The 27,999-nt window shown below is 43.5% G+C and overlaps 1 protein-coding gene across 2 annotated transcripts; it reads left to right on the top strand.

The window, feature by feature from the left end:
• Positions 1-4,642: 4,642 nt before the first annotated feature.
• Positions 4,643-27,615, top strand: RAB9A (RAB9A, member RAS oncogene family). Of its 2 annotated transcripts, none has more exons than XM_065402636.1 (3): positions 4,643-4,761; positions 16,818-16,850; positions 26,362-27,615. In XM_065402636.1, the coding sequence occupies exon 3, from the start codon at positions 26,396-26,398 to the stop codon at positions 26,999-27,001; it is 606 nt and encodes a 201-aa protein (XP_065258708.1). In that variant the 5' UTR covers positions 4,643-4,761; positions 16,818-16,850; positions 26,362-26,395; the 3' UTR covers positions 27,002-27,615. The 2 variants fall into 2 exon arrangements, with proteins under 2 accessions (XP_065258708.1, XP_065258716.1); XM_065402644.1 differs by lacking the exon at positions 4,643-4,761 and adding an exon at positions 9,739-9,906.
• Positions 27,616-27,999: the final 384 nt, after the last annotated feature.

Raw genomic sequence — 27,999 nt, 5'->3', positions numbered from 1 at the left:
CTAAGATGGAGAGAAAAATACAACTAATAATTAAAAGAAAAAAACCTCTAAAAATGCCCCCAAATAGCTCTTCTGTATATTAAAGTTTTATGATTTCAAAGTTTGATAGCTGAGGGCAATCCAGGGCTAGAAGCAAACACTGTATCCTTTTGGAAAGGGGAGATTTTTGTCTTTCCAATGCTATAAAACATCCCTTTACAGCTCGGAAGAGTTGACATATATAGAGGATTCTTCCACCTGTTTGATAACCGTACCCCACTTTGGTTTTCCCTAGCCCTGGGGGACACTCACTGTGATCTACTTATCCTAAAACTGGGACTCCTGTGCTGAATACGTTCATGAAGAAGAGCCATCACCACTTTACAGGGTCTGTTCTCAAGAAATGTTATAAAATGTGTAGTTAGATAATAAAATTAATCAAAAACCCTCACAATGTTTCTTCATCTCATGAAATACTGTTTTGTTGTACTTGATGTATCTGTCCTATCCTGGCCTCCCACATTCCTAATCAATTCTTTCCTGAGTATGATTAGAGAGAATAGCATATATATACACCAATAATTCTGCCAGCACCTCCTGCCATCATCTTTGAGGCTCCTTATAGATGAATATTTAATTGTTTTAAAGTGAAAACAGACACCTGTCTTCCCCGCTAAAGGCATTTCTATAAGTATTTCCCTGGTAGTTTTAGCATTTTCAGCTCTCTAATGCAGTGACAGCAAAAAAATTAAAATCCCATCTATAGCTGGGCAACCCAACAATAATTCCGGAGCACTGGATAGATAAGTTGTGATGATAGAGACACACAGATGTCACTCAGTCATCCTACTCTTCCTGCCAATTCAGTTCTTATAAACATGCAAGGATACTAAAATTTACAATATGCCTACTCTCTGAGCTCATATTCATGTCTGTTTGAATATACTGCCTGCTTACAGGACTGTTACTGGCAGGAAGAGCAGAAAGGTAGAGATGTGCACACAGATGTCTTTAATTACTACAAACCTACTGAATCAAACAGCGTCACTTTTTCTGCCTTCTGATGTGTTATCTGAGATTCCCCCACTTCCTACACCTCCTTTTTAGTTCCCTCCACTATCCCCCCAAATCCCAATGGTGTAGCCACCTCTTTCTGACCAAGAAGGGTGAATGTGTCTCCTTTTTGTGTCCACGATTGCTGCTCCAGCTAGTGGCCATGGCATTTCTCAACAGAGACAAAAGGTTCTCTCATCCTCCATAGGCTGAGCAGGTTGCCTCTGGATTGCTTTTTAATTCTGTCAACCTCACAAACCAGGGGCCAAGCTTTTGATCCAAACTGTGATGACTGCAGCAGTTCAGTGTACTACCATCGTATTATTAAATGAGTTAGTCCAGGGGTCGGCAACCTAAGGCATGCGTGCCAAACATGGCACGCAAGCCGATTTTGAGTGGCACGCTGCTGCCTGCCGCGGTCCCCTGCGGAGGCAGGAGGCAGAAGCTTGGTCCTGCAGCAGCCAAGCTTCCCCCCTCCCCCGCTTCTTCCCCCAGCGTGGTGTTTTCCTGCCCCTCCTCCTCTCCTTCCCTGTGCTGATCAGCTGATGGCCCTTGCGAGGGGGAAGGGGAAGGGGAGAAGTGGCAGCGTGCTCGCTACTCCGTAGAGGAGGCAGAGAAGCGGTAGGGACGGGGTCTTGGGGAAGGGGGTGGAACAGGGCATATCCCTTCCAGCCCCCTCCCATGAGCCGCTCAGGGCAGGGGGCTGGGAGCACTCCCACGAGCCAAGCACCCCAGCCCTCTGCCCTGACCCCTGAACCCCCCACACAGACCCAGCCTTCTGCCCTGCACCTCCACCCCCCCAGCCCTCTGCCCTGAACTCCCACACATCCAGCCTTCTGCCCTGCACCCCCCAAGCACTCTGCCCTGACCTCTGAACCCCCCACACAGACTCAGCCTTCTGCCCTGCACCTCCACCCCCCAGCCCTCTGCCCTGACCCCTGAACCCCCCACACACCCAGCCTTCTGCCCTGCACCCCCAAGCCCTCTGTCCTGACCCCTGAACCCCCTCACACACCCAGCCTTCTGCCCTACACCCCCCAGACACCCCGGCCCTCTGCCCTAACCCCCCACACACACCCAGCCCTCTGCCCTGACCCCTGAACCCCCCCACACCCAGCCTTCTGCCCTGCACCCCCCCACACCCAGCCTTCTGCCCTGCACCCCCCAGCCCTCTGCCCTGACCTCTGAACCCCCCCCCACACCCAGCCTTCTGCCCTATACCACCCACACACCCTGGCCCTCTGCCCTGAACCCCCCCACACACCCAGCCTTCTGCCCTATACCACCCACACACCCTGGCCCTCTGCCCTGACCCCTGAACCCCCCCACACCCCCAGCCCTCTGCCCTGACCCCTGAACTGCCCCCCCCCCAGGTCTGGGGTCCCGGCTGCCGGCCCCTTGCCAGCCGGCGTCCCAGCTTCAGGCCCCGCTCAGCCTGCTGCCGGCCTAGGTGAACAGAACCTCAGGCTGGCAGCGGGCTGAGCAGGCTGGCGGCGTAAGATCAGCATTTTAATTTAATTTTAAATAAAGTTTCTTAAACATTTTGAAAACCTTGTTTACTTTACATACAACAATAGTTTAGTAATATAATATAGACTTATAGAGAGAGACCTAAAAAACATTAAAATGTATTACTGGCACGTGAAACCTTAAATTAAAGTGAATAAACGAAGACTCGGCACACCACTTCTGAAAGGTTGCCTACCCCTGAGTTAGTCCATGATATTTAGTTTTTACACTCTGCGGGACTTGATTGGTAACTTCTGGGCAGGTCTGTCAGAGTATCTTCTTTTTTGAAAAAGTTAGTAAGGAAATGTTAAGCAGGGATATGGTTTGTGAGATACAAGTGCTTAAAACAAGAATATGGTATTCAGCCTTTGTGGCAACTAAGAATGTTTAGCAACCTGATTTACTGTAGCCCAAAAAAATTCTGAATTGCCTTTATAAAATTCCTGACCAGCCCCCTAACAATGGCCCTGTTCACCTTTGAGTACAAAATCATGCTGGCTACAACTGTTTGCATGGGAGTTGTGCATGACAACTATATTGCATGGTAAACCCAGTTGTTATATCTTGCCTAAAATTAGACTACAGGCTCTTTGGGACAGGAGTCTCCCTCCCCCTTTTTTTTCCTCTCCAGCACAATGCAGCCCTAATGGTCTAACGTTTTTGAAGGTAGATGTGTAACATATTCAAAGTCTGACCTCTCATTAGCATCATGGGGGCGGGAGGTGTCATGCTATGGAGAGTGCTGCTGTTAGAGGCCAAACAGGTCAACAATGCCTTTTGTGTGATACAAATAACAGTCCCTGTCCTAAAGAGATTACAGTCTAAAACAAGACACTGGGTGGATGAGACAAGCTGAGCACAGTGGGGTGTGAGGAAGACAGGATAACAAAATAAGAAGCTGGGGAAAGACCTGTGGCCTGAAACCCTGATGATACAATTCTGGGGTGCCCACACAGCCAGACTTCAAGACTAGAGTGAAGGTGAGCCCATTTCATCCTGAATTAGCAATTAAGCACAGGGGAAATAAGAATTTTAATCTGAGTGCCAGGCTGCTGTGTTTGGGTTGCTGATGACTCAATGTTTTTTTCCTCAACAAAGATAAAAGTCTGCAAACCTTTTTTATTTTAGAAAAAACATTTATTGAAGTGATTCAAGTATAGTAAATGATCTGACAACAGACACTGAGCAAAAGGCATAGCATAAAAGCACTGTGTCATCCTCACAAAAAGATCAGGGCTATTGGGAGAACAAGAGTCTGCACGAAGGCAAACAGTTGTAAAAGTAAAGCAATCGGGACAGTGTGACTGGGATGCCTCCCCATTACTCGTGACCCGTGTGGTCCAGTAGTCAGGATAGGATCTTCCCCTCCTTCAGTGGCCTGCATGACTGCTTCTCATGGACTGATCTGGAGGCTCCATGCATCTGCTGCGCTCTGCTATGGCCTTAGCCTTGCTTAGGGTGACCAGACAGCAAGTGTGAAAAATCGGGATGGGGGTGGGGGGTAATAGGAGCCTATATAAGAAAAAGACCCCAAAATCGGGACATCTGGTCCCCCTAGCCTTGCTGGTGCTGCAGCCTCCAAAAGCAGGGAACAAGACCTTGGAAAATGGAGCAGTTCTGGCACCCTCCAAGGACAGCCTGAATTGCAGTGAGAGGGCGGGGGCTGCTGTGCGAGTGGTGGGGGGTGGGGGGGTAGGAGTGTGTGCATGGGGGTGAAGGGACACAGTGCCCATTAGGGGAGGGAGTGTGTACGTGGGGAGGGGGCAGGGGGCAGCTCGGGCTGGTGTGGGGAAGAGGAGCTAGTAGCGAGCGGTGTGCAGGGGGGGAACGGGGTGGTAGGTGTGAGGGGGGAACAAGAGCTTTGTTTCCCGGGGGCATCACACGGGACATGGCTGGGAACCTGCCGGGCCCGGGGGACTGAGCCTGTGGTGGATCTGGGGGAGTGGGGCGCCGTCAGGAGGGCACCAATTACCGCAGTTTGGGGGCGGGGCCTCCTGCCAGAAACCGCGCGGGCCCCTCCCACAGCAGCGCCCCAGCCCCGGCGGGCGGGGAGTGAGCGCGGGGGGGCGGGGTCTGCGGCCGGCCCGGGTCACATGACCTAGAGGCGCCACCTCCCCCGCCGCCATGTTGTTTCTATGTCCCCTACCAGCTGGTGGCTGCAGCGGCGGGACGGGAGCTGCGCAGCCCCGGCTCCGACAGCAGCGGCGCCTCCCCCGGCAGGTAACAGCGCGCGGAGCCTCGTCTCGAGCCGGGGCTGGGAGGTGACCGCGCGGGGCGGCCCGGCAGGCGCAGGCAGCCGCTTCTCCCCCCCCCCCCGCGGGGTTCGCTCCTGGCCCCGGGCGCTGAGGGTACCGGGGGTGCCTGCGCCAGTCGCTGCCTCCCTGCGCTGCGGGGCTGTCGGGCGGCGGGGCGGTGTCTGCGCTCGCGGCCTGCCTGGGGGGCTGGGCTGGGAGGAGGGAGTCGCCCCCCCATATCTCACTTGCTCTCCCCCGGTTTCCGGGTCTGGCTTGTGGCTGCGGCCCCGCGCGCGGTTTTGCCGGGCCTGGGCTGAAGGGCCCTGCGGGGATCCGGGGGGCGCTGGCTGTGCGCACAGGCCGTGGAAACAAGAAATTCAAGATGGGCACCGAGAGTCAAGCTGCTGCTCAAACTACTTCTGAGCTGTAATGAAATGTGGCGTGATTAGAGATCGCGTGACTGTGGGACAGATCCCTTTATCTCCAGGGCGCTTGGTTGAAATCATCAGCCTGTCACAGGCTCGCTCGGTTTCTGCGGGGTGTGTTCCTTGACTCTTAGCACCTTTCGAAGGGATATTCCTGTCGTCTGGCTGAGAAGGAAGACAGGCTTTGGTCCCTAAGCAGTGTGGTTTGAAAAGCTACTTTCCCCCAAGTAACTGTAAGGGCAAGTCTAATAAGGCTGATCTTAAGTAGGTAATTACCGAGATGGGAAATTCCAGTAGCTTACATGCTACAGGCAAGCGTGACGCTCCCTAGCTAGACTGGGACATACAGCTTCAATTTTTGGTGAATTATAAGCTTTCATTTAAAAAATCCCTTTCCAAATGTAAGAATGTAGTGTCATCTTTCTGACTCTGCATACACTTAAAACCCCAATAACAATTTCACTGCTGTTCAAAATCCAGTGTCAAGTACTGAATCTGCCAGCATCCACTTTGGTTTCATATTTAAATGTCACTTTCATACTATTGCTGATTCAGAAACCTCTGAGCAGCTGTAGAGGCAAGCACTGGAGAGGGAGTTGCTCACAGGATTCATATAGCACCCATCACTGTAGCATCTAACTGTATAATAGGTAAAGTAGATTTACATTTAATTATCCATGTTGGCTTCACAGATAAATTGGTCTTCACCCTTCCCAGTTCCTATGGAGTTCTGTTTGCTTTTTAAAATACTTTTTTTTATAAAAGGAAAGCTTTAGCTAATAGGTAGGTCTTGCGATAAGTACTAAAAGTGGTTAGGATATGTGTATGGTTGAGCAAATAACTTTCACTTTGACCTGTGAACCCTCATCTTCACAATTGATGTGCAGAATGTAGTCATGACCAGTGCAAACTCTGCATTTATTGTAATTTAGATCCATCAGGTGATCCCATAAATGCTGTTTGTTGCCACGAGAGAGAGAGAGGATGTTTAGTGTACCAAAAGTTGCTATATGCATCAGTTTCTACTGAAGTTGAGTTTGCTCTAGAGTTTCATTAACTAAACACTGTAGTAAGCTACCATTGGCTTGTTATTGGGTAAACCATTCACTCAACTATGATGAGGATTGGTCTACAGGTCATAGCTGCTCTGCATCCTTGCTCCTCCCACTATCTAGTGCAGCGGTTCTCAAACTGTAGATCCCGACTCCAAAGTGGGTCATGAGTTTGTCTTAATGGGGTTGCCAGGGCCGATGTTCGACGCACTGTGTTCCGGGGCTGAAGCAGAAGCCTGAGCAACTTAGCGTCGTGAGGCCCTGGCCAATTGCCCTGCTTGCCACCTCCTAACACCAGCCCTGATTCTAGAGCAACTCAGTGCATGGGGGTGTATAGTAATTTTGTTGTCAGAAGGGGGTCACAGTGCAATTAAATTTGAGAAATGCTGATCTAGCTGACAGAGAGCACTGTGTTAGCCAGAGTTACTAGGAAAAGGAAATGACATCCCAGGGCAAGAAATTATCAGGCACAGAGAGAATCAGGTGATGTGTGGGTGGCAGCAACAGCAGGGTGGAGGCAGCTGCTGAGAAGTGGACTGCAAAGGGACCACCAGGTAGCAGGTCTCATTGATGGCTGTAGATAGAGCTGGGGAGATCTGGGGTCAGGTGGAGCTGTCCTAGAAGAAACTGTTGTATGGTAGGGCTGAGGAAGGTAAAACATCCCAGTCAGGAGGTTATGCACATCCACATGGAATGGGAGATGCCCAGGTGAGCCCTGAAAAGTAATTATAACCAACAGAGCTAGTGCTGTAGGAATGAGTGGGCTGGGTAGCTGGGTCATAATCCTCTAAGAGCAGGGAACAATACAGAGAAGAAATCACAATAGAGTTGCCATAGGAGAGGCTCAGGTAGCCTGTCACACGTGATAAGCTGTCCAGCAGAGGATGTGAACTATCAGTACAGCAATGCGACAGGGAAACAATGCAGAAGGGCAACCTGACTAGTGAATTGCACCCAGGGATGGAGCTAGATTAAATTTGAGACCAAGGGCCTGTAGCATTGTCTGCAAACTACCTTGCATTGGTTTAATTAAATCAAGTTAGTTAAAAATCTATGTGAATGCTGTTGTTTGTTACTTTAAACCTGTTCCTAACTGATATAAGAAACTGCATTAAGCCTGATTTAAACTGAAATAAGGGCTTGCCTACACTTGGAGCTATTTGGGAATAGTTATTCCTGAACAATTCTGTGAGGACGCTCTTAATCTGGAATGTGTACCCACACAAGGAGTCATTCTAGTAGGGTGTGGATTTAAATAGCTTTTAAGTGTAGATAAGCCCTAAGTGTCCACAAAGTCTTCTGTACAAGTTTTAACTAAATTGGTTTAAAGTAATACCTTTAGTTAAACTTGTGCAACTTTGTAGACTAGTCCTAAAACTGCATCTTCTTTAAAGAGAGGAGTGGACATACAGGGGACTGGGAGCCCTGAAGGATAAGCTTTGTATCAACTTTTTGCAGTATTCATAAGGGCAGCATTTGGAAATTTTCTTTTGTAACTAACCTCTCAGGGTATGTCTACACAATGGGGACTGTACAGGCATAACTACGGCACTGCAGCTATGCCAGCATAACCCCGTAGCATAGATGCAGCTCACACCAACTGAAGGAATTTTTTGTAGGAACACCATCTCCCTGATTGACAGTAAACTAGACTGCTGGAAGCATTCTTTTGTCAACATAGCTGCATCTACAATAAGGCCTTGGCTACACTCAGGAATTCCCAGCGCTGCCGCGGCAGCGCTGTGAAGCACGAGTGTAGTCGCGCTGCCAGCGCTGCGAGAGCTCTCTCGCAGCGCTGTAAGTACTCCACCTCTCCGAGGGGAATAGCGTGCAGCGCTGCGAGGGGAATAGCGTGCAGCGCTGCGAGGGGAATAGCGTGCAGCGCTGCGAGGGGAATAGCGTGCAGCGCTGCGAGGGGAATAGCGTGCAGCGCTGCACTCGCTGCGCTCAGGGGGGGCGTTTTCACACCCCTGAGCGCAGGAAGTTGCAGCGCTGTACAGCGCCAGTGTAGCCAAGGCCTGAGTGTTAGGATGGCATAGCCATGTTGGTCGGGGTTTCGATTTTTCACACTTCTGACCGACGTAGCTAGGTTGACCTAAATTTTAAGTGTAGACCAGCCGAAGGCTTGAGCCTAGCATATTTGCAGAACTTACTTGCTACCTGCGAGTTAGGAATACTCCTTTACTTACTGGAATTGTGTGTGTTTATTTGGAATCTACTGGTATCTAGAGTCCATAGAACCTAGTGTTGAAGAGCCTTCAGGCTTGTGGTATGCAGAGGACTGCTAAATTCCAAAAGGGATTTGATGTACCACAACTCTCAGAGATAAACGGCAGAAGAATCTATTATATTATGCCATGCTACAGTTCTTCAGTGAGGATCATTTATTGAGGGAAAGGACAGTCTTGAGGTTAAAACAAAAAGAACAGGAGTACTTGTGGCACCTTAGAGACTAACAAATTTATTTGAGCATAAGCTTTCGTGGGCTACAGCCCACTTCTTCGGATGCATAGAATGGAACATATATTGAGGAGATATATATACACATACAGAGAGCATGAAAAGGTGGGAGTTGTCTTACCAACTCTGAGAGGCCAATTAAGTAAGAGAAAAAAAACTTTTGAAGTGATAATCAAGATAGCCCAGTATAGACAGTTTGATAAGAAGTGTGAGAATACTTACATGGGGAGATAGATTCAATGTTTGTAATGGCTCAGGCATTCCCAGGCTCTATTCAAGCCTTAGTTGATTGTATCTAGTTTGCATATCAATTCCAGCTCAGCAGTTTCTCATTGGAGTCTGTTTTTGAAGCTTAAACACTGCACCAAGGCTACTATAGACCTTACAGAGGCACAGCTGTGCTGCTGTAAAATCTCCCGTGTAGCCGCTCTATGCCAGTGAGAGAGAGCTTTCCTGCCAGCATAATTAAACCACCCCCAACAAGTGGCAGTAGCCATGTCGGCAGGAGAGTCTCTCCTGCTGACATAATGCTGTCTGCACCAGCACTTTTGTGGGTGAAACTTACGTCGGTCGGGGGAGGGAGGTTCACACCCCTGACCAACAAAAGTTTTAGGAACAAAAGTGCTATTGTAGACATAGCCTAAGAGTGAAGATAGCTAGTTTCTATTGGCATTTGTGACGTGGACTTCCTATGGAACCTCAAACAAGTTGCTGAACCTTTCTGTGCTTCAGTTTCCTTTAAACATACTTGAAAATTGTGAGGCGAAATGGCTCTTAGCTGAGCCACTTTAAATGCATGTAAGGTGTTAACTATTTAACATTTCAACTTTTCCTTGCAGATTTTTCTTGGTGTGCCTCTTTACCTCTGAGCTTCTTGCAATCTTTTGCTTTGAAATGCAAACTGACTTTTAGAGCAGCCATTTAAACAGTGCAGTACTTACTTTGCTTAAAATTATAAGCACGTAATTGGCTGAAGTGTAAGACAGTTACTTTTAAAAGCATAAAACTTGGATTGAGCTCAGTAAGGTAATGGGTTAAATCAATCCTTCACCTCTCCTCCATCTGATGGGAACCATACAGATCTGCCACATTAAGGACATATAAGTGCAGTAATACTTCAAGAGCTATGCAAATAAACTAAATGCTAAGTGTTCAGTGCTAAAGGATCATTAATTTAATACAGAGAAAGACAAGGTGGGTGAAGTAATATCTTTTGTTGGACCAACTTCTGTTAGTGAGAGAAATAAGCTTTTGAGCTTACTCAAAAACAAAACAAAAACCTGAAAGGAGTTCCAGATACCTACTGATCCGGGGGGGAGGTGTCTTAGGCAATTTTTGTGGTTTCAGAGTTACTTTTGTATTTTTTTTTAAAATGTCTTTTCTCTCTTCTGTTGCTGTCTGAATGTAACCCTGTCTCCCAAACACAGGAAATATACTTTGATTTAACATGGAAATAGACTAGACAAAGTGTTGTCAAAGGCATTTCCCATCCTCAAATTTAAGTTTTATGTGGTATAACAGTAGTAGGTAATTTTTTTCAGACAAAATTATTTTAAGTTGTCAGTGTCTCTTTAAACTATTGACTATCTTACCATGTATGAAGCTTTACACAATAGATCATGAATAACATGTTTCAAACTAATATTGTAATAACATGTACGGATATATTAAAAATTTACATATGCATGAATTCTGAAGTTGCATTTAAATGAGATTTGGCAGAAAAACATGAACGCTTCAGGAAGAATGCTCTTTGAGTGTTTGCCATTTGGAAAGGTTTTATAATTTTGAAAATAAACTAAATTTGTTTAAAAATGTTTAATGGGGCTTGGTAAAGACAATCGTCAGATGCAGTCTTGAATATGATGGCTCTAAATAACTGTTTGACTTAACCTGGATACAATACCATTACATGTAATTAGAACATATTTGCTGTCCGGCTTGTTATAAATGAAAAGCAAAAACAAACACTCCTCTAAAAAGCTGTTTTAGACACCCAAATCTTTTAATTCTTCAACACCTGCATACCATCTTTATTTTTCTGTAGTATAACTTCCATGCATATTTTAAGGGGAACTTGTGGCTTTAATTTTTCCTGTTCATGTTTTTGTATAGCTGACGTGCTAAAAGGGGCAGATAAAGGTTTTATTTAATCAGAAATGTAAATATGTTCTAGTTCTGTATATAGATTCCTTGCCTATTTCTGCAGGAAGATCATGATTGCTTAAAAAAAAATCTTACTGTAGCACTGCTTCATTTGTAAAGCCCTTTAAAAAGCATTCTAGTTTGTGCCATAGTTGCTTGGGAAATATAGAGGGACTTGTGGACTGAGAACATTTGGAATTGTATTGATGCTCTTTCACTGACATTATTAAAACCTGTCTTACTGGAATTTTGAATTGCTTCAGGTCCACTATATTAGCTTTATGGAGTTACTCACAGACATATTAAATCATTGTTTTTCCGTTCATTTGAAAATTCTATTCTTCATATAACATTGTCATTGCAGTGTATTAGTAGACTATAGGTGCATGTCTCTAATGTATTCTGCAGCAAGGCTTGAAAAATGTACCTGGTACCTACTATCCATATCATGATATGAAAGATGGAGTTTGGGGAAATTGTGTCCGTTTTCCAACTTCATTCATCACTAATATGCAGGAGGATATTTTAAAGTCTTGGTTGAGAGGCATGAAGCTGAAAGTACTCTTAGTGTACCAATAGCCAAGAATCTATTCCTGGGATAGCTTATTGCTGTTGGGCTGTGGCTATAAGCATCATGGCTTATGGTTATAAGTATCATTATTTAAAATAAAAATAAAGGGGGCTGGGGAGGCTAATAAGGTATTTCCAATTAGAAAAATAGTTCATAGTAGAAGGGTTAGAGAACATAGTAGGGGAAAGGGTTATAATAATTAGAGCTGCCCAAAATTTGGAATTCCAGGTTCCTGGGAAATGTCAGCATTTTGCAGTTTCTTGTGACCTGAAGATTCTGGGGAAAAAAATCATCTAGAAGATTAAAACTGTTGCCATGTGTGCTGCCCCAGGACCTAGGGGGCCTGGGATCCCAGAGCTTCTAAACTCCCGGGCTAGCTGGCTCCCAGCACTGTCTGACTCCTGTAGCCTGGGGAGCCTGCTGGCATGGGAGTCCAGCTCAGTGGCAGGGAGTCTGGAAGCCCTGAGAGCTGCAGCGTGGGTTGGGGCTCTCAGGCCTTCTGGATCCATGCTGCAGTGCTGGGAGCCTAGACCCTGAGAGCCATGGCTTGACCCAGTCTCCCAGTTCTGGCAGGAGGGAGCCTAGAAGCCCCAGGAGCCACAGGGGAGCTGTTGCTTAGGAATTCCAGGCTCCCAGCTGCATGATGGGGAGCCTGGAAAGCCTGAGACACCTGCTCACGTTGCCATTTTCAGGGCTTCCAGGCACCCTTGTGCAGAGCTGAGAGCCAAGCCCCAGTTCAAGCCAGGGCTTCCAGGCTCTGCTGCAGGGACTCTAGAAGCCTGACCATGGAGCAGATTGCATGGTGGGGCTGCTTCGGACTGCAGACTCTTGATACCCACATGAGCCAGCTGGGAATCAGGCATGGTTCCATCAAAACCCTGACTGCAATTCAAAGAAAACTTACTGAATCTGAAATGTTTTTCCATGAAATATGTCAGGTTCCATGAATCTGCATTTTGCAGTGAAACTTTCACCTGAAAATTTCAGACCTGCTCTAGTTACAGACACGTTTTCTAGTCTATTCTTGTATTCTGAATGTATAAAAATGTAACTAAAGGGGCCCCATCTCCCTCCTTTCAGTAATAGTGGGTTTCAATTATAACTCTCACCCTAGTTCAGGGCCCTGAACTAGTCTGTTGCAAATACATACATAAATTGAGGGCCACAAGCTGCCATGTTTTTTCCCTAGAGCCCCACCTCCTGCTACCCCTTTTATTCGGAAAGTCCAAGTTTAAATTGGTCCAGACACCTGTGAAGCTTGGTTGTTTCCTTGGCTCTACTCACATTACAACTTTTAACTGAAATTGTAATCAGTTAATGGCATAGTGGACTATAAACACAGTTGCCTTTACATACCACATTATTGTTGTTATTATAGTTAGTGTTTTGCTCCAGCTAAAGGCTCAGCAAGGCACACAGTTGTCTTCCTGCAGGATAAAAATTGATGATTTAAACAAATTATAAAATTTAAAAAAAGTATTTAAATACTTTTAAAAAAAATAAACCTATTTAAAATGATGACAAGCTGTGTAAGGGCTAAATTTACAACAATCTATTAAAATAATTAAATATGAGGCACAGATATGTACGGCTCAGTTTTAAAGATCTCAGACCATTGAAGTTGTGGAAGTCACTGACTAAGCACCTGGAACCAAGGCTTGTTGACGTGCTAAACCAGCTTTTGAAGTAGTAGTCTCCTCTGTGGCTGCAGAGAGAATTTTTTTCTTCACTTCAGTTTATTCAACTAGTTCAGTTAATTGGTTAGTTCATTCAGAATTAAGAAATTGAGTGAGAATTGAAAAAGCAGGAAATTGTTTTTCTTCCAAAATCTATGAATAAAAACTAGGTGTGAGGATAAGAACTACTAATTTAATAGCTGAAGGACATGATGACCAGAAACAATCAGTTCAATTCACTACCTACAGATAATGCTTCCTTTGTTTAATAAATCAATTAGTTTTAAAGGCAAAGCATGTTTTCATAAATTTTTCTTATGTATCCAGCACATTTAAGGTAGTTTAATACAAAAAATAAAATCCTTTTTTTGCACACTTTTTTAATTGTACTCCAATTTCCATCCAAATAGAATTTGACACAAATATTAGCAAAAAATTAATCTAGTAAATAAGAAATGCATCATTCAGCATTTTCCAATATAAAAATGTAAACATTAAGAATCTAACTGTGCATTAAGACATATAATTACTTTAAAAAAAAGAACGAGGAGTACTTGTGGCACCTTAGAGACTAACAAATTTATTTGGGCATAAGCTTTTGTGGGCTAAAACCCAGTTCATCGGATGCATGAAGTGGAAAATACAGTAGGAAGATATATATACAGAGAACATGAAAAAATGGGTGTTTGCATACCAATTACAATGAGACTAATCAATTAAGGCTATTAGCAGCAGGAGGAAAAAAAAACTTTTGTAGTGATAATCAGGATGGCCCATTTCCAACAGTTGACCAGAAGGTGTGAGTAACAGTAGGGGAAAAAATTAGCATGGGGAAATAGTCTCTGTTGGTGTGGCTGATCTGATTAGGTCCTATGATGGTATCCCTTGAATAGATATGTGGACAGAGTTGGCAATGGGCTTTGTTGCAAGGATAGGTTCCTGAAGGACGATCCCTCACTCTCACAAATCTTGGGAGACAGGCCAGTCCTTGCTTACAGACAGCCCACCCACCTGAAGCAAATACTCACCAGCAACCACACAACAAAAACACTAATCCAGGAACCCACAAGTACTCCTCATTTTTTTTTTTTTTTTTGCTGATACAGACTAACACGGCTACCACTCTGAAACCAATAATTACTTAAATGTGTACAGATAGTGTATTGTCCTGGTTATCAAAAAGTACCTGTTTTAGTGTAAAGGATATATTTAGCTGCAAATCAACATGTTTTAATGGTTACCAGCCAATGAGAATCAACCTTTTCTTTAGGAAAGAAAACCCTAAAAAGTACAATTGAAAACAAGATTAAAATCTATTTAAATTGTTTTCTGCTTGCCTATTTAAATAATGATTAAAATCGGTGATTTAAATTGATCCACCCTGTCTTCCTGCAGCCTTATTTTCTGGCCACATGATTAGAGGGCCTATGTAATCAGCTGTGTGGTTGGACATCCCATAGTGCGTTGTTTCATGTGCTGATGATGCGCTATATACACACCCTCCCTGAATTCTATTCTCTGCAGGGATGGTATGGGATAGCTGCTCTCTTTTTCAGTTAGAATGCACTGATATGAACATGATTAGGCAGCATGGTAGGTGTGGAGACAAATATTATTTATCTGTATTGTAGCCATATCTGTAGTCCCCAAACAAAATTTGATGAACTATTATGCTAGCTGCTGTACAAAAATGCATACTTGTCAGCCATAATTTGATGAAAAGTGGGCATCAGCTCTCATTATGTGTACCAAGAGAAGAAGTAGAGAAAGGTCATAAACTGGTCACAAAGACACTTTTACTTGTTGTGTGGATTAGGTTTCATATATTCAACTACTAGAACAGGGGTGGCCAACCTATGGCTCCAGAGCCACATGCGGCTCTTCAGAAGTTAATATGCAGCTTCTTGTATAGGCACCGACTCCGGGGCTGGAGCTACAGGGGCCAACTTTCCAATGTGCCGGGGGGTGCTCACTGCTCAACCCCTGGCTCTGCCACAGGCCCCTACTCCACCCCTTCCCACCCCTGAGCCTCCTGCATGCCTCAAAACAGCTGATCGGGAAGCGTGGGGAGGGAAGGGGAGGTGGAGGCGCTGATTTAGGGTGACCAGACAGCAAGTGTGAAAAATCGGGACAGGGGCTGGGGGGTAATAGGAACCTATATAAGAAAAATTGGGACTGTCCCTATAAAATCGGGATGTCTGGTCACCCTACGCTGGTGGGCGGGAGGCACTGGGGGTGGGGGGAGCTGATGGGGGGCTGTTGACATATTACTGTGGCTCTTTGGCAATGTACATTGGTAAATTCTGGCTCATTCTCAGGCTCAGGTTGGCCACCCCTGTACTACAATTTCTCAAACAATGAATTTTATTAGATATCTTTCATCCTGGCTTCAATATCTATAAAGCAGCTGGGCTGCTTCTCAAGTTCATTAGCACTTAAAAAGGAAAGCTAATTGGTGGTTTTCCTGGCTCCCTATTTGTTTTTTGTTTTGTTTTAATAAACTTTAGAAAAGCCCAGCTACCTTCAATGGTGCAGTAGCCAGACTAGAGAAGGGCCTGGGAACTACAGGATTTGGCATATACTGTGTATTTTCTATAGTGCCTTTGCTATGATGTTGCATTCTCCAGTTTGCCAGCAAATGAAAATGTTTAACTAATTTGTAAATAAATAACTAAATGTAAAACCTGTAATTCAGTATCAAGACTGTGAATTTAAATGTTCAAGCCAAGAAACTTTAAATGAAAAGCTCCTGAGGTACTGTATATATTAAAGCATCCACTTAACAGCATAAAGATGCAATTTATCACAATCTAAAGATGCAGTTGTTGCACAGATGTTGCATTTTATTAAAAATACAGACAAGGTTTCCCCCAAGATTTTAAGTATCCGAGGGGTAGCTGTGTTAGTCTGGATCTGTAAAAAGCGACAGAGTCCTGTGGCACGTTCTAGATGTATTGGATGCACAAGCTTTCGTGGGTGAATACACACTTCGTCAGATGCATCACCCACGAAAGCTCATGCTCCAATACATCTGTTAGTCTATAAGGTGCCACAGGACTCTTTGTCGCTTTTCCCAAGGTTTTAGTGATGGTTGAGGACAAACCTAGAAAAACGGTTTCTGAGAGTCACAAAACTGTGTGTTTGGGGGGGGGGGGAGGGACATTTTAAATTACTTTTTTTTGGTTTTGTAGTCAAAATCAAATGTGGTATAAATTCAGTATTTGATATGACGTTTTTCTGGGGACTATTCTGCAGGGGTTTGGAATTCAATGATCTAATCTTTTCCCACGTCATTCCTGTTATTTACTCTAGATTAATTTTAAAGGTGGAGAGGAGGCTTGAGAAAAGAGTCTTGAGATAGATTATGAAAGCGTAGTAGTGGGGTTGCTGTTTCTTGTGTGTATGGCTTTTCATGGTAGGTTTTCTTGTTTGGAGGCTGCCTTTTTGAGAGGGGAATGACAATGAATCTTGTATTATATATTTACAAAACTGTTATAGAAAAACTGATTTGTATATCTTTCTCTAGCTATCCATCCTTAAACCAATTGGTATGCTGTGTGTTGGTGATGGTATATGAACCATCAGAGTAAATGTGCATTTACAATCTCTTGATATATTGCGAGTTACTATTATATGCTTAGCTACTCTTAAAGCAAAATTGGCTAAAACCAATTGATTACACATGTTGCAAATTAATGTCTTCTCATTTGCAGATGCTGAATGATGATTTAAACTGAACAATCAAGGTAAATACTTTTTGATGTAATACTGCAGTGTTGTTGTTGCTGTATTGGTCCCAGGATATTAGAGACACAAGGTGGGTTAAAGAGACCAGCTTTCAAGCTACACAGACCTGAAGAGCTCTGTATAGCATGAAAGCTTGTCTTTCACCAAGAGAAGCTTGTCCAATAAAAGATATTACCTCACTCGCTAGTCTCTCTTGACATAATTTGTTGATTTCTTTGCGTATGCAGTTATACATCATAGATGTTAACTGTATTTGAAAACAAAATATAAATTCTGTAGAGTTCAAAACAGGTAAAGAGAATACCAGTTGGCTAATCTAAATATTAAAACATGAAACAGAGTGGGAGTAATTTAGACCCATTATTTTAATCATTTGGGTTTTTAAAATTGAAATTTGAAAACTTGTGCTATTGTGATTTTAGATTAAAATTTATAACAAACTAAGATGCTTGGTTTTTAAAAATGCCTCTACTTAGAAGGATCTTATTTGAATTTTATTAAACTTGTGTTGAAAAACAAAACACAATATTGAAAATTATAATCCTGATTCTGCAAAACCACTTAAGTAACTGTGTAACTTTAATCACATAATACAATGGGAGAAGCATCTGGAGTATCAGGTTCTAAAATTGTATCTTTATGAAACTTTTCTTAGTGGCATAAAATCTTAGTCACTTCAAAACAAACTTGTCAGTGTTAACAATAAAACTGAATTTAGACTTTCAAAACATTTAACAAAGTTATTGTGAGCGTGTTTATACATCCAGGCTAAAAATATCAAAAATAGGAGCCCCCTAAACTGAGGCTTCTAGAACTATATTTAGGAATTGTCTATACATGAGATTTTTCTGGAATAACTCCATGTATGGACACTCTCTTATTATGGAATTGAGTACCTTCTGGTTTAGCTTAATTCAAAAGTGGATTAAGCAAAACCTGAACAAGGCACTCAGGAATAGCTATTGCTCTTCAAATTCACATCCTACCTTGAAAATTAATTCAGTTAAGTGTAGACAAACCCTCAAACACCTGAATGATTTAGGAATAAAAATTCCATTTACTGCAGGCTGCAAACCCTGATGGAGGAGTACTGCCTGGTTAAAGCTGAAATGCTTCAATTGACTTGTGGAAGTTCAGTATATCAGAAGGTGGTGTTGGTTGTAAATATGGCTATGGCTTATTTGCTTATCAGTTCTCACAGTATGGATGTTAAAGAGGTTTTAAGTAATGAAACCTTAATAGGGAAAAATCTCTGTGAAATCTGCGAAACTAAAGAAAAAATACAAAGCATCCTCTTTAGCAATTCAAGGCTATAAAATGGGAAGAAAGACAGGACTTTAAAAAATCATGATTTGGAGTTGCTGTGCTTAAAAACAATTCTTAGAGTCTGATTCCCTCTTTTATACACAGATACAATAAATATGGGCACTAGCAAAGTGTTGTGAAGTGATCTGAAAATGAGATTTTTTTCACTGATGCATATGTTAGTCTAATGTGCTGTTACTGTAAAGCCTAGTTAGTTGATAAAGTGACTTGTAATTAACAAAGGGGGAAGAGAGAGATGGAATCATGGTACAAGCTGTAGCTAAGTTGGTTTATAAATAGAAAACATAGACATGATCCTACAAAGACTTTTCATGAAGTCACGTGCAGGGCCGGATTAACACTCCTGTGGCCCTGGGGCTGTTAGATTTTGTGGGAGCCCTGCATACAAGTCTTTTTCCTAATTTAAAACAAAATGATCACAATTATGGCATCAAGGCTATTAATGCTATACTAAACTTGCCTTTTAATTAACATAAAGCTGTTCTGTGGTTACATTTCAGCCTTAAAACATGTAGAATATAGTTAATTCAAAATAGCCTACTTCTTACCTTAGAACAGCTGTTATATTAGTTTCTTTGTGGGAGGGAGTTTGGGTGCAGGAGGGGGTGCGAGGTGCAGGCTCCGGCAGGCCAGGGCGGATTTGATTTAAATCACTAGTCAGGAAGACTCGATTTAATCATGGATTTCTACATAAGAGTGCATTCTTGTTGGTTGTTATAACCTTAATACATATTCTTCACAACTCAGAGATAGATGTAGGTTTCATTTTTAGAAGGTACACACTACATTTAAGTGATCTATTTTGAAAACTTTTCAGATTAGTTTTACAGCTATATCAGAAAATGAATGATTGTTTGGTTATTTCATTTACCAAAGGTAACCGAAGCAGATATTTATGAAGTCATTGGCTGGGGAACTATCTCCAATTCAACAGGTTAATTATTAATATTTGGAGGATTTTCTTGCCATGCTGTATTAGGAGGAGAACATCACTAGACAAACAGTTCAATTGTTTTATTTAACTAAAACAACAATGTTATGTATTCTGGATTTTTTCTTCAACAGCAAACATAAAATATTTTAACAAAACAAGCATACGAATTTTTGAATTTAGTTAAACATTCAAGTTTTTTAAAATCAGTTTTGTTTTTGTTAAAATGGTTTTTAACTAAAATAGTTAAATGAAATATTAAAAAAAAAAATTAAATTGACTGTCAGCCAGGTCAACATGAGAAACTTAAAATATTGGCTTCTGCAGCTAACTCAGTTGTCTTCACCTTCATTTTCATATTTGTTCATAATCTGGAAAAGAAAAACAAGCTTTCCTGCTTTTTCAGGTCCCAAACAATTTCTCAATTTGGAATGAATTAGTCCAAAGAGAGAGAATATTCTTTCTACACCCGCAGAAGAAGCTACTGCTGTTAAAAGTGAGATTATCACTTCAACAGTCTCTGAATCCAAGTGCTTAAGTGACTTCCACCAGTCCACTGGTGTGACTTTTTTTAAAACCTCATCAACAAACAAATATTTCTTGAATGGTTTTTATTCCCAAACTTGGGTCTCTTTTACAGGCTGCTGCCATTATAGGTTTTCCCTTCTAGTGAAAGAATGGTATGGTAGATCTCAAATCAATGAAGGCTACACTCAGAAAGACCTCAAGATTTCTGAATATGCTGCTCAAAAAGTTTCACTTTTGTTTCTACTGCCTCTCCCTCCCTTCTCACATTTATCTCCAGACTTGTAGATCTCCTTGTCCAGATCTATTCTGCCCCCAACAATCTTCTATTCATTGAATTTTTTGAAACTTTGCACTTTTAGAGAGGGGTAAGGGATTGACTCTGTGTACACAAATTTGCAGAGGGACAATAGGGTTGAGGTCTGTTATTTCTCACTTCTAAATATTTATTTACTTAAAAACATTTTTGCTGTTAACAAGATTATCTCTGAAGACACAAATCCACAGTTTGAGAACTGCAAAACTAAGCATCTCTGATGGTATCTTCTAGACTGAGCACTGAGTCCCATTGAGTAGATAGAAAGATTAACCTAAATAATCTATACAGAAGACCCTGGAACCCCATAAAATTGGGTCCCTAATCCATGAACTATTGGAATTCATTTACAAAACTTTTCTTAAACATTACATGAATATATTGTCTCATACTATAGACTTAGAATTTATAATCCCTATTCCATGATGAGATATCTTTGAGCTATAATGTATCTTAATTAAACTATCTTTAGATAGGTTTTATCCTCAAAAAGCAACTTATTAAAAAAAATCCAATTTTTTTTTTAAATCATTGATTTTTATCCCCCCTGCCACAAGCGGCTCCTGGCCGGCAGCGCAGCAGGGCGCAGGCAGGCTGTCTGTCTGTCTGCCATAGCCCCACGCCACTCCTGGAAGCGGCCTTCTGCTGGCATGTCTCTGCGTGTCTCTGGGGGGAGGGGGACAGCATGTCCCCGTGCGCTGCCCGCAAGCGCTGCCCCTGTCCAGAAGCGCCACCACGGCAGCTCCCATTGGCCAGTTCCCAGCCAATGGGAGCTGCGGGGACGGTGCTGGGGGCGGGGGCAGCGCACAGAGCTGCCCCGCCCACCATCTCCCAGGGGCTGCAGAGATGTGCCAGCAGACGGCTGCTTCCGGGAGCAGCGTGGGGCCACGGTATGAAGGCAGCCTGCTTGAGCTCTGCTGCGCTGCTGGATTTTTAACAGCCCGGAGATTGCGATCAACTGACAGAGGCTCCAGGATCGACCAGTCGATCACGATTGATGGGTTGGTGACCACTGAATTGTATATAATTATGGATTTATTTTTGTGGGACCCCCCCTTAGCTCGAAGCCCTGGGCTGCAGCCCCTAAAGCCCCTGCGTTAATCCAGCCCCGGTCACATGTGAGTAGTTTCATAAACTTCAATAGACTTCTTGTGTAGTTATGCATTGCTCAACATCTTTGCAAGATCGTGGCTATGGTTGCATATTTACTAAGATGTAAAACTTTGTGAAAGAAAATTGGCCACTCTACTACTATTTTCTTGTTTTAATGACATTTTAAAAATATTAATGTACTCTAACCTTGTACGTATGTCCAGGAGGGTACCACTTCAGTGTTGCTTACCTTCAAATAGTGTAGTCCAAGGATGAATAAATTTATTTATCTTGCTGTGGACAAAACTTTATAGGCAGTGGCTACCTTTCTCTTGTTTGAAATCCTTTCTGCATTAAGGCTCCCAGTTTTTACTGAACTTGGGGCATTTTCAAAAAAATTTCTTACTGTAGATAAGACTGAGCATTACAAAAAAATGGGAACTGTAGATGGAAGGAACAAGAGCACGCCTGAAATTCCAGGGGTCTGAGTCAGGCCTTGATTCTACATCAGCACATTGTCATGTGATATGTATGCCAGCTTATAGCAGCTCTCAATTCTGTCAAAGCAGCTGTGTTTTTAGGTGATATGTATGCCAATTAATAGTAGTAATTAAAACAAGTGGGACACTGTTCTTCATTAGAGAGACGAGGTGGGTGAGGTAATATCGTTTATTGGACCAACTTCTGTTGGTGAGAGAGAAAAGCTTTTGAGCCAGACAGAGCTCTTCTTCAGATCTATTACTTCACCCACCTTGTCTCTCTAATATCCTGAGACCGACATGCAGGGCGGGTGCAAGGATGTTTCGCGCCCTAGGCGAAACTTCCACCTTGCGCGCCCCCCTGCCCCCGAGCCATGTGGCAGCTCTCCGCCCTAAGGCGCCCCCCTGCGGCAGCTCCCCAACCCCTCTGCCCTGAGGCGCCGCCCGCCCCCCGCGGCAGCTCCCCCCGGCCTGGGGAGCCGTGCGGCAGCTCCCCGCCCCAGCTCCCCTCTGCTCTGCCTCCTCCCCGAGCATGCCGTTGCTGTTCCACTTCTCCCGCCTCCCAGGCTTGCGGCGCCAATCAGCTGTTTGGCGCTGCAAGCCTGGGAGCGAGAGAAGCAGAGTGGGGCGGCGTGCTCAGGGGAGGAGGCAGAGCAGAGGGGAGCTGAGGCGGGGAGTTCCCCTGCGTGCCGTCCCCCCACTTACTTGCTGCAGGCAGCCCTCCCCGCACCCTCCTGCCCCAGCTCCCTCCGCCTAAATGCCAATGACGACTGGGGCGGCTGAAGATCCGGCCACTGCGGTCGCCGTCCAAATGCTAGCGCCCTAGGCGACCGCCTAGGTCACCTAATGTGTTGCGCCAGCCCTGCCGACATGGCTACAACTACACTGCATACTGCATGTCCTTAGTAACTTTTAGGGAGGAAGAAAGAAAGGCCAAGTGGGCCGTATAAAGGGAAAAACCTCCAATGATTGAGTGGAGAATATCCTAATGCCTTTCCAACTCTGACCTTGTAGACAGGTGCTTATTTTGCTGAACTAGTTTGACCTTTCCTAATTGTCATACATTTATGGGGATAGTGGGTAGGCTGGTATAGGAACCTTAGGCCATGTCTACACTATGGGGACTAAAACGGCATAGCCATGGTGGGGTAGGTATGCTGGCATAACCCCATATTGTAGATACAGTCTACAGCAATGGAAGTGGCTTTTCTGTTGCTGTAGGATCACAGCCTTCCCAAGCACTACATCTTTGCTGGTATCTAGGTTGATGGAAGCATTCTTCCATTAATTTAGCTGAATCTATGCTGGATTAAGTCCGCATGGCTATTGTGCTCAGAGGTGGGAATTTTTCACACTTGAGTTCTGTAGCTATGTCGAATTAAAACTCAAGTGTGGAGTGGGCTTTTGGGTTAGGTAGCTATAGAAACATTTCTATGACTTCTTTTGTGTTTAAATTGATAATTATAACACTTCTGGAAGCTTTTTTACAAGTCTGGATGACACTGAGGAAAACATCCTGGCAGCCAATCTATACCAGCACTCCGATTCTTGCTAGCACCAGTGCTGAGCCAACAGCGCAGGATCTTGCTAAAATTCTGAATGTAGATGTGGCCTCAATACTTTGAATCCAGTTAAATATGTTGAGTACAAGAAGTGTAAGACACACATTGTAAATGGTTCCAGCAAGGTTTTGTAGTGGGCAGAATAAGGTCTGGTAGAGCTCACACATTTGCAGCTGTTGTGGCTAAAGATGTTTCTGTAGCAGGGTGAATTGGCTCACATAGAGAATGCTGTCTGCAATAGAAAAAGGTAGACCCATAACTGTTTTTAATGAAGTTCTTCTCCTGAGAGCATTCTGCGCCAAAAATTAAAAATTCTGCACACCGTATTTTAATATTCTGCAAAATCTGCAAATTTTATTTGTCAAATAAATGTGGAGGCTCCAGCAGGGCATTGGGGAGCACAGGCCACTGGCTGGACATAGATGGGAGACCACTCTGCAGCTCCCTCCCAGGACACGGACTCAGCAGTGAGGCTGCACCCAACCCTGACACAGTGCAAGAACCGGGCCTGCCCCAGAAACACCCCAGGGCCCTGTCCCTCCTTGTGGGTAGGCAGGCTCAACAAGGCAGGATCCAAGTGTGCAGAGGCTTAGTGTGGGGGGATTCAGGTGTGGTTTGAGAGGGTTCTATGTGGGGCAATCTGGGCATGAGCGGCTCAGTGAGGGATCCGGGAATGGAGGGGATCTGGATGCACAGAGGATTGTTGTGGGGGTTCTGAGTGCAATGGTAATGGGACTCTGCGGGGATCCAGGGAAAGATGGTTGGGGCTCAGTGGGAGGGGTCCAGATGCTGGGGGAGTGGGGCTCAGTGGGGTGGGGATCCAGGTGCTGCTGGTTGGGGATTGGTGGGATGGGGATCCAGGTGCGGGTGGCTTGTTGGGGTGGTGCAGGGGGAGTGGGGCTCATCAGGGGGGTTCTGAGTGCAGGGGGGTTTGGCTTGGCAGGAGGGTCTGGGTATGAGTGGGTCTGGATGCATGGGGGTTGGGCAGATGGGGGAGCAGCTCCCTGAAAAGGGATCCCTCCCCCTGCAGCTAAGGATTGATGGGGGCAGGAAGGCGGGTGGGGAGAGGAGTTTGCAGAGCTTCCTGAAGCTGGGGGAGAAATCTGGGGGTAGGTCTGACCAAGCCCCAGATGCCATGCAGGGGAAGAGGAAGTCCTGTCTTGCCAAGCCAGGACTAGCAGCTGAGTTCAGCACACGGTAGGAGCTACCAGCCAGGTCTTCTCCACTCCTGCCTCCTGCCCCACAGTGATTTACCTCTCTGCCAGCTGCCCTGGGCACCCGAAACATACTGCTGTGGAGGGTTGCATGACCACTCGCCTTTGCTTCCTTGTCAGAAAATAATTTTTTGTGCACATAAATTCAGTCATAAATTCTGCACATGTGCAGTGGTGCAGATTTCCCCGAGGAGTAAACTTCAGTCTCTACACAAAGTGCAAACACTGAGGGTAAAGTATTGAATGAGAATGATCTAAGAAAACTGTTCTTCTGGTGGTTCACATTTTGCTGCAGTTTAAAATAATAAAATAGATATGTTTGGTATTTATATTTCTTGCTTCTACAAGGAAGTTTCCACTGTTCTTGCCAAATTAATGTAAGATAAATGAATTTTGGTGCTAACTGGAATGAGGGACTAAAAGTGGCTAGATAATAATGCCTGGCTTTACCCCTATCTTCCCCCTCAGGGTTTTCAATGAATGTAAATTGACTTATTGTATATTATGGTCTTTATCTAGACCAACTTGACACCTGTCTTGCAGACTAACTGTGGTGGTTTTGTAAAGTGGACAGGCTTCCACTATTTCCTGGGAAAAGATGTTCAAAAATATCCAGTAAGTGAAACAAGGAGTAGTTCAAACCCAGTCTCTAGAAGTGACTAATCAGTGTGCTAATTCATACAACTACACAGACTATAGTTTGAAGAAGAAACACTTTATAACCTTGTCAAAGTTCAGAGCAAAGGCACCTATATTCTCTCTCTATGGTCCAGTGAGGGCACCCACTCTTAGACTTCTGGTTCCCTAGCCATCATCTCTTGAGTGTAGACATGCATCTCTCTCCCTCCTTACAAGGGTATTTCCAGGTTGCACAGCTCCCTATCTAAACTGTGAATTTCTCAGCAAAGGCAGAATGTGTAAGTAGGCCTGCCTTTTTTTCTCCTCAGAGATGGTAAACCGTGCAGTTGTCACAGTTAAGTTATCTGTGGCAAGCCCATGCCCATTTATTCTGAATTAAAAGCATTACAGAGAAAACATATCAAAACAATAAAAGAACCTAAACGTGCTAATAACCTTACTGGCGATCACCCCAATTCCAACAAGGGCTCAGCCAGGTGAACAGTCTTTCAAGCCCCACGTGTTCAAGTTCATAACTCCTTTTGCTCAGAACAAGAACACCATGACTCTGAGTTACTTCTTTATGCTGTTTGGCCCTTTTGATCCTGGGAATAGGTAATTTGCAGACAAAGGTCCCCTCCCTAGGGCAAGCCTCCTATAAAGATCAGGTCCAAAGGTGGGTGGGTGGTCATTTGCATTTTCCTCCTCCCAAATATTTCCTAGGGAAGCTACTCAACAGTTTATTTTTAGCTTATTGTTTACAAGAGTCGGTTGAAATTCATAACACTTCCCAAGGTTTACATTAGTCATGTCTCCTAGACAAGTTACATACAGTCCCACAATAACACACATTTGCATTTCTAATATAATGAGCGCCTAAAATATTTTAACTTAATTCAGTAAGGTTTAACTTTATTGAACTAAGTTTGTCCAGGAAATTGCCCCATCTGTCACAAATGCCATTTGAGATTTAAAAAAAAGAACTAGATAAGTTCATGGAGGATAGATCCATCAATAGCTATTAGCCAGTATGATCAGGGATGGTATCCCTAGCCTCTGTTTGCCAGAAGCTGGGAATGGGCGACAGGGAATGGATCACTTGATGATTATCTGTTCCGTTCATTCCCTCTGGGGCACCTGGCATTGGCCACTGTCGGAAGACAGGATTCTGGGCTAGATGGACCTTTGGTCTGACCCAGTATGGCTGTTCTTATGTTCTTATCCAGTGGGAAGTGCGCTACTTTTAGACACTTTTAAAAATTACAAACATATTTAGTCAATTCTTTCTTTTCTTTTTTTGCATGTAAGGTTTAGTGAGCAGTGACTTGGGCGTAACACTTTATGGGTAGTGCATGAGTATGTAAACAATTCAATATTTAACAAAATAAGTTGTCTTTATCACAAGGGGAAAACGTTTGTTCTTAACAGGGTCTCTCTTATGTTACAGGACTCAGAAATCAGGAGGATCCATTTCCATAACAATGGCAACAAAATCATCTCTACTTAAAGTAATACTCTTAGGTGATGGTGGAGTCGGGAAGAGTTCACTTATGAACAGATATGTCACTAACAAGTTTGATACACAATTGTTCCACACAATAGGCGTGGAGTTCTTAAATAAAGATTTGGAAGTGGATGGACACTTTGTTACAATGCAGATATGGGACACGGCAGGTCAAGAACGGTTCAGGAGCTTACGGACTCCTTTCTATAGAGGTTCTGACTGTTGCCTTCTAACTTTCAGTGTAGATGACTCTCAAAGCTTCCAAAACTTGGGTAACTGGAAAAAAGAATTCATTTACTATGCAGATGTGAAAGAGCCTGAAAGTTTTCCCTTTGTGATATTGGGTAACAAAGTTGACATAAATGAAAGGCAAGTGTCTACAGAAGAAGCCCAGGCCTGGTGCAGGAACAACGGCAACCATCCCTATTTCGAGACTAGTGCAAAAGATGCCACTAATGTTGCAGCAGCCTTTGAGGAAGCTGTTCGAAGAGTTCTTGCTACTGAAGATAGATCAGATCACTTGATTCAGACAGATACAATAAATCTTCACCGGAAGCCCAAACCCAGTTCATCTTGCTGTTGACTGTTAGATTTTTTTTTTTTTTTTTTGCCAATAAAGTTGACAAACTTACTCTAAAAATAAGAAAAGGAGTAATAGCTCAAATATAAGTGGGTTCCACTCTAATATTATTAAAATGTAACATTCTGCTGCTTTACTGGGGAGTGGGGGAGGCTTCCATTCAGTGAGTGACTTGTTTCTGAATTAGTGGCATCTTCTGTTTAGAAAGATGTCAGCTAAAAATGTTCATTTAATATAAATGTGTAATTTGCAAAGTTAACAAATCAAATGATAAATACTTTAAATGTAATTCAGAGAAACTTGAAAGTTCTAGAAGCACTACTTCTGGGTTTTTTTCTGTAATTCAAATGCAAGGAACAAATTTTATATGTATGTGTATATTTTTATGAAATTAGCATTCCATTTTTGGTTCACTAAAACCCATTTCATAACATAATAATGCTAACTATTAAAGAACTTCAGTCTCATTACATTCCTTTTGATCTGAGTGGTACTTCATCTGATTTTTTTTTTTTTTTAATTCTATATAAAGCTTTAGATTTTCTGCTATTAAGTACCTAATGTCACTAGAACTACTGTAGATTTTAAGGTAGGAAATAAACCTCCTGCATACTTAATGTCTGTGTGTTTTCCCTTCATCTGCTCTTCTAAAGCCTTGCTGGATTTTGCCAACAGGTTACTTAAAGCAGCATTTGCGCCATAGAGCTAATGAGACACATGTCGTTGCTAGGAACTTGATGTATGGCTGAAAACTGACTTGTATGCAACTGAAGCATCCCCTCAGTTCACAGAGCTGCTCCTTGTGCAGAAGCAGGGCTTCATCTGCTTAAATAAGCAACAAATAAGTTTTTACTCCTGTTATCCTTGTAGAGCTAATGAATCTCTTTTAGATCGACATGGGCAATAACAGAACTTCTTACTTAAATCTTCTTACTTCTTACTTCAATCCCAGGATAAACTTCCAGTGCTGGCAGTTACAAAATCATCTATACTAAAAAACG

This window comes from Emys orbicularis, chromosome 1 (assembly GCF_028017835.1).
Source record: "Emys orbicularis isolate rEmyOrb1 chromosome 1, rEmyOrb1.hap1, whole genome shotgun sequence".
NCBI lineage: Eukaryota > Metazoa > Chordata > Testudines > Emydidae > Emys > Emys orbicularis.
This window is presented reverse-complemented; position numbering and strand designations above follow the sequence as displayed.